Genomic DNA, 10824 nt, shown 5'->3' with positions numbered 1-10824 from the left:
CCACCACCACCACTTGACTTCTTTAAAAAAGTAAGTGTGGCCCTTGGGCATATCAGCTGTATGGATAATTCCCATCTCCCTTTAATATCCTATTGTTATTTGTATTGTGCATGTACTGCTGCACTTGCTCTCACAACAGCCACTGTAGTTCCCATTTCACATATACTGTACAGTAAAAGCAGAATGCTTGAGGCTGTGTGGCAGCCGAGGACTTCTGTTTACTTTTAACAGCTGGGCAATCCAACAAGCATAAAGATTACGGTAAGTAACAGGTAGAGTTTGGTCTATTCATTGCGTCTCTGAACAACACGGTTGTGAAAGACGAGAGAGCTGCCGGGAAGAAAACAAACCTGTTTATCGGCGTCGCCCTGCTCAGTTCCCACAACACCTCTTTTGGAGCGAGCGTTTCTTCATCACTTTAAGGAAAGATGTAACAGTTTGCTCCGCCTTCAGGGGCTGAAAGCTTCCTAGCGAGATCATTAAGGAGGGTCGTGTGAAGGCGGCACTGCGCTGCCCACCGGAGCAGAGAACGGGGTTCTTGAAATCATGGTGCGAGAAGGAGGGAAAGAGGCTGTCTGAATGAGTAACCAGTTCAAGAACCTGCAGGCAGGCAGCCCTTGGAGCTTACTCCCAAGGGAGCATGCATAGGATTGCAGTTTGTCCTTTACAAGCAGCTCTGCAAAAGGCAGAGCTGCAGCTTGGAAGGTTAACAGTTACATTTATTGCGGCACAAGCTTCCGCACCCCTAATCTCACCTGCCGCGACAAATCTGCTGGGCTTTATAAGGCGCCCGGTGCCAACTGGAGGCGCTGCTCGCTTTCTCTTTAAAGGGAGGGGACAGGAGAGCGACAGAGAGACGCGCCGGTCGGCTCGGGCCTCTTAAAGGGCGCCCTGTCTCTTTAAGGAGGAGAGAAGTTAAAGCAGCCGCCGAGCCCTTGCCGTTTCCGGCAACACAGGCCCTCGGTACGTAGCGTCCCTTTTTTGGCACCGGGAGGTAGTGGCCGCGGCGCCGCCTCGTGGAGTGGGTGGGTGGGTGGGTGGGAGGAAGGGAGAGGGTCCATCCTGCGGCCTGGCCCAAAGGGAGGCTTCACACGTTAGGGGGAAAGGAAAGAGACAGACCCGTGTCGGCTCCCTGGTGCGCAGACCCCACGTTCGAATGATGCAGCCGGGGGCTTATTCATTGCGCCCAAATAGGACCGCAGGGAAGGGAAGCGATGGCTGCTGCCCCTCTCTTCCCGCTATAAGAACCATCTCTTAATACAGATGGGTCCCTCCTTCGTGTCCTTTAACCGCCTTAGCAGTGCCAAGGGTGGGTTTTCTCCCTCGCAGCCACCTTTATGGCATTAAATATGGAAGCGGCGGTGATTTGCATGGAACCGGGAAGTGATTTTGGGCTGACACATAGATAGGTAACGAGCGCAAGGCTGCTGGTTACATCAAGGCTTGTCTCTTGCTACGTCTTCAGTCTCCATGTAATAAAAGCGTATTTGCTTGGAAGTTAGCTTCATGGGTTCCCCAAAAGCACTTCAGGGTTGGGTATTTGGGGGGGCGGGCTGTTAGGCACTGGGTAGTTTTTTCTTTCCCTGCTGGAAGACTGCAGTGGCCAGAATACCTGCCTGCCTGCTTTCCCATACCTTGACCACTACAGATTTCCAGTAGGATATTCCGTCAGCAACCTTAGGACTTGAAAGATAAAGCAGCACGAAACTGCTTCTGAGGAAGTGCCCCTAGATTTTGTGTATGTGGTGTAAGAAGCAGCAAGAGCACCAGGAAAGATACTGCGGGGCTAATGCTACTGTAACGGTACCTCTGGGGCTGTGACCACATAGTAAGACAGCCATCCAGGGCAACCGCAGCTGTGTGAATCTGGCAACTTTTCACCATACCACAGTAAATCACTGAAGAGAATCATTGGCAGTGGTGCAGATTTGTAGGGCATTTGACATGCATACAGATACAGTACAGCCTTCATCCTGTGTGTTTGTGACTTTTTGTTGCCTTGTACAAGGCAAAGATGACTAATATATTATTAAAAAAGAACATTAGGAATCACATTTGAATTTCTAGCAGATATCAGGTTGCTTTTTTGTATGTGTGATTCAGGCCCTAGACTTTTGAGTTTGCTTTTTGTAATCTAGTTTATTATATTAATTGCCAGAAAGGTATTTGCACCCAGGTCAGTTGGCTTGTATGTTTCTATTTAAAAAGCTGTAGTAAGGAGGGATTGCTTTCCTTTCCCCCTATTATAGTCTGCCTGAGCCGTTTATTTGCGATCCTCGGATGAAGGGCGGTATAGAAATTTAGCAAATAATAATAATTCTGCCCGTTATATCCATATTTATATCATTCTCCTTATTGCTTGTAGCAATCTAGATGAAGTGGACTAATCTTGTTGGGAGTCTATCTGAAGGTTTCTTCAGATTTCCAGGATGTTTCATAGATTCTAAAGCTCTGTGATTCAGTTTTGTCAATATGTGAATAATAAAGTTCCATTTTTAATTTGAAATTGTATTTAATCTGCTTCATGTTTTCCAGCTATTTTTCACTTCTGAGCACTTCGTTGGGACATTGGTGCATGAATGGCAACTGTGGATGACCTAAAGTTTCATGGTAACTTATAAAATTACACTTAAAGTCTCTGAATTATTCTGCAGTATGTGCATGGGGCCATTGCATTAATGCCACTTATATAATTAATCCATGTTTCATAATGCACAGTCTTGTGAGCTCAACATTACTGCTGATTGTTTTAAAAGCAGTGTTTATCAGTTATGGAACTGAGCTCAGTTGTCTCTACATAATGGGAATAGTGATAGAGCATTTTGCACATGAAGAGCGCATTAAGTAATAGCTTAAAGTTCTGCCAATTTGCTAGGTGCTTATTCTAATTAGGACTGAAAGCCCAGTTACAGTTCCTACAGTTAGGTAGTATGCCACTGGTTCAAATGTATAGAAAGCTGACAGTTACAGCAGACAAGTAGGAGGAGTGACTCCTTTTGGAGCTTGCCATTGGTGAAAATTGCAGTAGATGTGAACTGTTTCTGTTCTGGCAATCTACTGCAGTTCTAATTACTTAAAATGTGTGTGGGTTTATACCATTAGTATTAATTTGTCTCCTGCACCTATTGATGTATGTTTCTGTGCTGCTCCCCTTTCAATATGCACTAGTTCAAATAGCCTTTCTGTCTAGTGAACTCAACCCTAGGGTGTAGATTCAGGTCTGCCATCAGCTAGTGTGCAGAAGGTAGACCAGCAGCACATCTTACTCGGAAAAAACAAAATCTTTTTAACTGAGCGCCAACACAAGCTTTGCAACATATTGATGGGAGAGCCCTACTAATTTCACACAGTTGCATGCCCTGACAGTTAGCAATGTGAAAATCTAAACTTTATTGGAATGATTTGTTTTTCAGAATTTGATGATGCAGCCAATTTGTTGGCAGCAAATCCGGATGCTGTCACAATAAGCATTGATGAACCAGCTGAGAAACCAAAAACAAAGCACGGACATCTGCAAGATTCTGGGAGAGAGGAGGATGATGAGCTATTGGGGACAGATGATTCTGATAAGACTGAGGTTAGAGGACAATGTAAAGATGTTTTCTGACAAACTGATTTTCCTCCTCAAGCTTTTAATTAGTACAACAGCTATTTTAAATAAATTGAATATGTTGTGTGTAAATAGCAGCAGAAGCCACTCAAGGTAGTCATCTGCGAGAAGGAGAAAACATAGGATAGTCCTTGGCCAGGCTGCTCTGTAGCAAAAAGATTGTATTCCTGAGAAGTTTAATACCCCAGACACGGTGTTCGATGGGTAGGCACAGTATTGGAAGATATCTCATGGGGTATAGGTTAGAATGGGGATAGGAGAGCTTTTTTGTTATCATTATTCACTTGCTGTTTTCTCTGTTAGCCCTGAGCTGGTTTGTGAAAGTGCTCTTGTACCTGTTACAATCTCAGGTGGTAAGCACTACATTAATGGTTTGGGGCACTTGTGTATGTAATCAGATATTGAAGAAAAATAATTAACTTCAGAATATTCCCTGTGAAAACTGTTCTACGTGGCTTGTTGGTACCCTTTTATTGAATTGCTTTCTATTGAATTTCTTTCTTTCTAGCCACTGGAAGATTTGTTCAGTGGCAATACTTTCCCTGCTTTGACCAGAAGTGTGTGAATCCTCTGTAGGGCTGTGTGTGGTTTTCCCACAGGACTGCAAATTGGAAGAGATTATATACAACACATATAACAGGCAGTGATGAAATAGATACTTCCTGAGTGGAGTGGCTAGAGTTGACTGAAGGACATGTTGTTGGTACCAGCTTGTCTGAACTTGTGGCCAGTGGCCTGACAATACCACACACACTGTTTCAGAAAGATGGGCTTGGAGAATTAGCAGGGTGGTAACAATAATATATTTGGCATACATTTTGCTGAAAATTCTTCTTCTAAGTTGAAATGTCTTTTCCCACTTTGTTCAAAGATATTTGCAATTCCTATGAGTTAAAAAGACCTGCCTGTTAAAATGACACGCTAATACTGAATTAGCAATCTTTTTCTTTTCTTCTAAAATTTCAGTTGCTTGCCGGACAGAAGAAAAGCGCCCCATTCTGGACATTTGAGTATTACCAAACATTTTTTGATGTCGATACATACCAGGTTTGTAATCTGCAGTAATGTCTCTATTTAGGCACCATGCAAAAGTGACCTTCAGCTTGCTTTTTTTGTGCATAACAGAGCTGGTAGTGGATACTATCTGCAACTATTCAGAGTTCATCATGTTTCCATATTCACAGGTCTCCAAACAAAAAAAAGTGCAAATGAGTCATTCTTTTTGAAAATGTATCTGGCCTGTTGCCTTTCCCTGCCACTTGAAATTGCCAATACCAAATCAATGCATGTGTGATTACTACTTTTGTAACACTATTATAATAATTATCAGCAGAGTTTGCTGTGCACTTCAGTCTCTGGAGTTCTGTCCACAAATGCAACCTGTTATTCAAAGTGCCACATGCTTGCACCCTTTACTACCGTGTGCTGAGTCATCAAATTTCAATGGCAGCTTAACTGTGGGTGTTAACTATGGAAATAATAGGACAAGTGTTATGCAGCAATATAGCAATATAAGAAGTAGGTGAGGAGGGATAAGCAAACCATTCTTACAACTGAAGCAAGAAGAAAATACAGAGGGGATATGCAGACAACTGTGCCATTTCAAGCACTCAAAGCAATTATCCAGTTCAGATGTCACAATAATTTAATTAAATAATTTAATAAAAATCATTTATCTCCAGTCAAATGTTTTGTATTACTTTTATTAGGTCCTCGACAGAATCAAAGGTTCTGTTTTTCCAGTACCAGGGAAAAACTTTGTAAGACTGTATATTCGAAGTAATCCAGATCTTTATGGTACGTGCAAATGCTAAAATTGTCATGAAGGAACTTAATTTTTCCCCAACACTGGGTCAGTCAGTCAGAATAAATGATCTTTTGCTTTTGTTTCCACTAAGGTCCCTTTTGGATATGTGCCACGTTAGTCTTTGCCATTGCTATCAGTGGCAACCTTTCAAAATTTTTCATCCATCTGGGCAAACCTGATTTCCATTATGTGCCTGAATTCCGAAAAGGTTTGTGTTAAAAGCTGTATTCCAAATACATTTGAATTCCTGATGGTTCACTGTTCTAGCTAAGATAACAGAAGAAATTTAAGATAGTTTGCCACCATATAAAAGGTTTTGTTCCGAAGTACATGGCAGTTCAAGATGCTAAGTTCCCCACCAAACTAGAACCAAGGAAGAGGCTGTAGATATGGTGTGTATAATATTGCCTGACCTAGACTGAGAGCTTAGGCAAGTGAAGACAGGAATGGCTTAGGGAGCAGCCCGGCAGATCTGGGTGACCGTAGGAGAAAGCATGTATCAGGTAATTGCTCTTAGTTATGTATGGGTGTTGTGTTATAGAGGCTCAGTAACTTTGGCAGCCTAATTCAGTGTTCCATTTCTCTTACTGAGTGACAGAGATAACAGAGGCATTTTTTAAGGTGTAGCCTGTGAGACCTGATTTCAAAAGGTTAACTGCTGCCAGATGATTATCAATCAAACACAGAGTAATGCAGCCAACTGTTATGTAGTTTTAATTTACATCCTTTGAGGTCAGTATTTCTATGATGTGATAGCCTTGATTATTTTGCTGTGATTCTGAATGCTGAAATAAATCTCTTTACAGTGTCCATAGCTGCTACAGCCATCTATGCATATGCTTGGCTAGTTCCTCTAGCTCTCTGGGGATTTCTTATGTGGAGAAACAGTAAAGTTGTGAACATTGTATCCTACTCATTTCTTGAGATTGTCTGCGTTTATGGCTATTCACTTTTCATTTATATTCCAACAGCGGTAAGTTCAATTTAAAGAATTCCTGAGTATATGAAGAGAGTCTTGAGGAAGTGCTGAATAAATTGTTTTGATTTTTTTATAATATAAACAGATCAATACAGATTGTTGACATTTTAAATGGGAAGTTTAGATGAGAAGTCCATGCATGGCCTGCTTAATTCACCTTGGAAATACTGGACAAAATTCACTGAGATTTGCCCTAAACTGCAGAAATGTGCATACATAATTTAATCTGAACTAAGGAAGGGATGCTTCTTGCTGTTCCCTCCAGCTGTTATGCGCATAGATTCCATGTACTATGCTGTTTCAAGTGGCTACACTGAGGAATACTTTTCTGTAGGGCTGCTGCTTGAACATGGGTGCCATCTGAGATGCTGTTGGAATCTTTTGACAGATCTTTTTTTTGAGACCCCCTTAGTTGACAAATGAAACAAAAAAATTGTGTATAGAATATCATCAATATCTTAACTTGTTGAAGGAAGGGAGGGATTGATGGTGGATTTTGGACAGCAGCAATGCAGAGTATTTTCCTGGAAATAGCCATTGCCTACTGTTCACTACAGGGACGCGGGTGGCACTGTGGATTAAACCACAGAGCCTAGGACTTGCCGATCAGAAGGTTGGCGGTTCGAATCCCCACGATGGGGTGAGCTCCCGTTGCTCGGTCCCTGCTCCTACCAACCTAGCAGTTCGAAAGCACGTCAAAGTGCAAGTAGATAAATAGGTACCGCTCCAGCGGGAAGGTAAATGGCGTTTCTGTGTGCTGCTCTGGTTCGCTTAGTCATGCTGGCCACGTGACCTGGAAGCTGTACGCTGGCTCCTTCGGCCAATAAAATGAGATGAGTGCCACAACCCCAGAGTCGGCCATGACTGGACCTAATGGTCAGGGGTCCCTTTACCTTTACCCTTGCTGTTCACTACACAGCTAAGCGCCACATAAGTGCCATTTACATGTAATGTATTCCAATATGCATCATTGTGCACTGTGTTGTGGGCCACAGTTCTAGATTATGTCTTGAAGAGCAGCCAGTTTATAACTTTACTCAGTATTGAGTTCAAGACATTGGTTATATATAGAAACAGTTTGTGGGTGCTCTTACTAATTTTCTCATTAAAATCTAGAAAATTGTTTTTCTGTAAGATTTTATCTGATTCAAACCAGCAAAAACTGGAACTGCATTTCCTTTCTTTTTCTTTACAGATATTGTGGATTATTCCGCAGAAAGCTCTCAGATGGGTTTTGGTGGTATTTGCTTTGTGCCTTTCAGGATCTGTCTTAGTGATGACATTTTGGCCTGCTGTTAGAGATGACAACCGAAGGATTGCGGTGGCTACAATTGTGACTGTGGTGCTTCTCGATGCCTTGCTTGCTGTTGGTTGCTTGGTATGACAGTTGTTTCCTAACTTTTCAATAGTTTTTTCTTAGGTCAGTTTTCATGAACAGTTAAAAGCTTCACCTATGGAGACCTTTATTCATGGAGAAAATCTGCAATCCTCACAAATAAATGTGGTTGTACTTACTGTAAATAACTCTAGAAATGGGTAGGATTTTAAAAATAGGATTTCTGTACCAAGTCATGTCTACAAATGCCTATCAGTGACTGGCTTAAACGCTGTTTAAGTGGCTAAGTGTTCCTATATTGGAGTAGGGTATAAAACCAGTAGGTTGAACATGCTTAAATCCCATGCCTTGAGCACTTACTTGCTTGTGTAAACTTTTTTGGCTTTTTTCATATAATTACTTGATGCTATAATCTGTTTTTGTTTCATTTGTTCACTAAATCAATATAGTCGGTATTGCAGTCATCTTTTAAAATCCAGTGGTAAAGCTAATGGTTGTATTACATCTTCCCTGCCCACATAAGCAATACAAATGTAAAAAGTACAGTATAAAGGTTAACCTGTGATATTCGTAATATACTATTCTCACCTTCCCCAATAATGTAGGCATACTTTTTTGATGCCCCTGAACTGGATCTTGTTATGCCAACTACTGCGCTTCCACAAAATGTAACAATAAGAGCAATAAAGGAACAGTAACAAAGGTAAGCATTTCAAAAGTTATGCCCTATGTTGGTGGTCTTGCTATAACTCACTTCAATTTAAGCAGTGATGCTTGTTGGGTCGAATTCTGTGTTAAGTGTGCTTGGGTTCTCAGGTGGGTCTTCTAATTACATCCTTGCTTGCTGTGCTTGTGCCACAGCAGCTGTGATGACACACTGCACAAGGCAAGTGTGGCACTGCTGGACAAATTAAGCAGCCTTTTAATTCCCCTCGCCATCATGAATGAATTTCAGCAACTCACCTATGCAGGGAAAACTCAATATATGAGCCTGGAGACACCAGTAGGATAGAGGCAAAATGCCCCTAGTAGCCCTGAACCTTAAAAATCAATTTTGCTTACAACTGCATAGTATCTTGTGATGATTCTTGGTCACAGTGAAGTGTGAGAAAATGCTGTAAACCCACTTATCACTCCCCACCCTCCCATTTAGACAAAGTACATCTGACAGTTCTCTACATGATAGCATACTGAGGCAGTCACGTTTAATTAGCTAACAGGCTTGCTTCAGTGTTTATCTGTATCCTTCTGGGTGCATTTCATGGATATGATCATTTTTTGTTACCGGATGAGTATTTCTACAGATTAGAATTAGAACTGGAATACATGAGGGCCCACATCCAAAATCTGAATATGTTCTATTAAAATAAAAATGGACCTTTGCAACGTATCTGGTACAATTAAAACACATTAACAAACCTGCAACAAAACTAAGAAGTGCTTCAGAACAAGGACAAATGCAAGTTTACAGGTTTTTCTCTTCTTTCTAAGTTTTTTATTATGGACAAATTGTGTAGACAGTAGCAAAGATGCTCTAGAACTTGATATCTTCAGCATTCTGTATTTTAGATTCATGATACTAGCTTGCTTGTCTTTCCCTCCTCAGATATATATTTCTTCATCTGTGGGATATTGCTTTATTGGGGCTTTCCCATATTGAAAAAAAGAAAACCCAAAAGATCTGAAAAGAAGCATCAGCGAAAGCCAGAAGTTCTTAATGACACATCAGCAGAACCATCTAAATTCATAGTACCTCACCCTTGAATGATCAACTAGTAATGGACTTAGCTGAAATTCTGCTCTGTTGAAGCAAAAGATAAAAAAGGTTTCAGTTCAGTGGAATCAATTTCACCTGGAGATTTGAATCCTAAAAATTTCAGCGGTAGATTTAAACCCTAATAATTTATTATTATTTTTATCTTCTGTATAATTCTTGTTTTGTCATCAAATAAAAATGACTCAAAATGCCACCATTTCTAAATATTTCTTCCCAAAAGCCTGTATATTTTGCTGTATTTATAATACATCATCAGCATCCACAGGATTTTTGGGGGAGGATGGGAGCATATGCATACAAACATAGTTATAGCTGACCAAGTTTTGCTCAGAAAAGACCAATTTAAATTAGTGGACCCAAGTTAGTCATGTTCATTCATTTCAGAAGGTCTACTCTAAGTGGGACTAGCATTGGATACAAACCATAATATTTTTATGAGTTTGTGGATCCCAGCCCTCTATAATCCCTGGACCCAGCAGGTGTTAGATTTAATCAAGGCTTGTGTTAAGCTGAGTGCTAGACACTTCTGATTCCTGGATACAGCAAGTGTCAAAAGTTAATTAAGCCAGGCTAGCATCCTGGGCGATGGGCCATTAAGAGGACCAAGGATCAAAGTGCTTGTTGTGCTAGATTGGCAAAAGGCAGGCCTTCCCTCCTTCAACAGATAAAGGCAGAGTTTAGAGAAGAGGAGTTAGGAAAACTGTAAGCTGGACAGACAGCGAGGTGGGTGGGAAAGCAATGTTTGATGTCTGTCTGAATCCAAGGCTGTGACTATGAGAGAAGACCCTTTTGGGGGGTCTGCAGTGAGCCCTTCCATCGTAGGCTCAGGTTGTATATATGTGTAAATAAACCATATTATCATAAAGACACCACAGTCTCTGCTGTGTCTCATTTCCAAAAGGAAACATGGACCCCAGGTAAGCGCATGGAACCCTTGGGATCTTCCACCGCTCAGAGATTGGGGTGGCATGCAACTATATATACCAGGGCCAGCCCACCCATGAGACCAGGTGAAGCAACCAGTTTGTTGACTGCAAGGGTGACAGTCAACCTAGCAGTTCGAAAGCACGTCAAAAGTGCAAGTAGATAAATAGGTACCACTCCGGCGGGAAGGTAAACGGCGTTTCTGAGCACTGCTCTGGTTCGCCAGAAGTAGCTTAGTCATGCTGGCCACATGACCCGGAAGCTGTACGCCGGCTCCCTCGGCCAATAAAGCGAGATGAGCGCCGCAACCCTAGTCGGCCACGACTGGACCTAATGGTCAGGGGTCCCTTTACCTTTAAAGGGACATGAAGGTCGCAGACTGGGCTCGTAT

General features: G+C 41.8%; 1 protein-coding gene across 4 annotated transcripts; it reads left to right on the top strand.

Moving 5' to 3' along the window:
- The first annotated feature begins 413 nt into the window (after positions 1-413).
- YIPF1 (Yip1 domain family member 1) lies at positions 414-10378 on the top strand. 4 transcript variants are annotated; one of them, XM_083510152.1, is made up of 10 exons: positions 414-549; positions 2536-2610; positions 3414-3577; positions 4577-4657; positions 5320-5407; positions 5509-5625; positions 6224-6390; positions 7592-7774; positions 8338-8435; positions 9339-10378. In XM_083510152.1, the coding sequence occupies exons 2-9, from the start codon at positions 2580-2582 to the stop codon at positions 8428-8430; spliced, it is 924 nt and encodes a 307-aa protein (XP_083366278.1). In that variant the 5' UTR covers positions 414-549; positions 2536-2579; the 3' UTR covers positions 8431-8435; positions 9339-10378. The 4 variants fall into 4 exon arrangements, with proteins under 4 accessions (XP_083366278.1, XP_083366277.1, XP_083366280.1 ...); XM_083510151.1 differs by having other exon boundaries at positions 536-963; XM_083510154.1 differs by lacking the exon at positions 414-549 and adding an exon at positions 1052-1309.
- The last annotated feature ends 446 nt before the right edge of the window (positions 10379-10824 follow it).

Source organism: Podarcis liolepis (assembly GCF_965112155.1).
Source record: "Podarcis liolepis genome assembly, chromosome: 6".
NCBI classification, from domain to species: Eukaryota; Metazoa; Chordata; class Lepidosauria; order Squamata; family Lacertidae; genus Podarcis; species Podarcis liolepis.
Note: the sequence above shows the minus strand (reverse complement) of the source record. Positions and strands in the feature narration are given on the sequence as shown.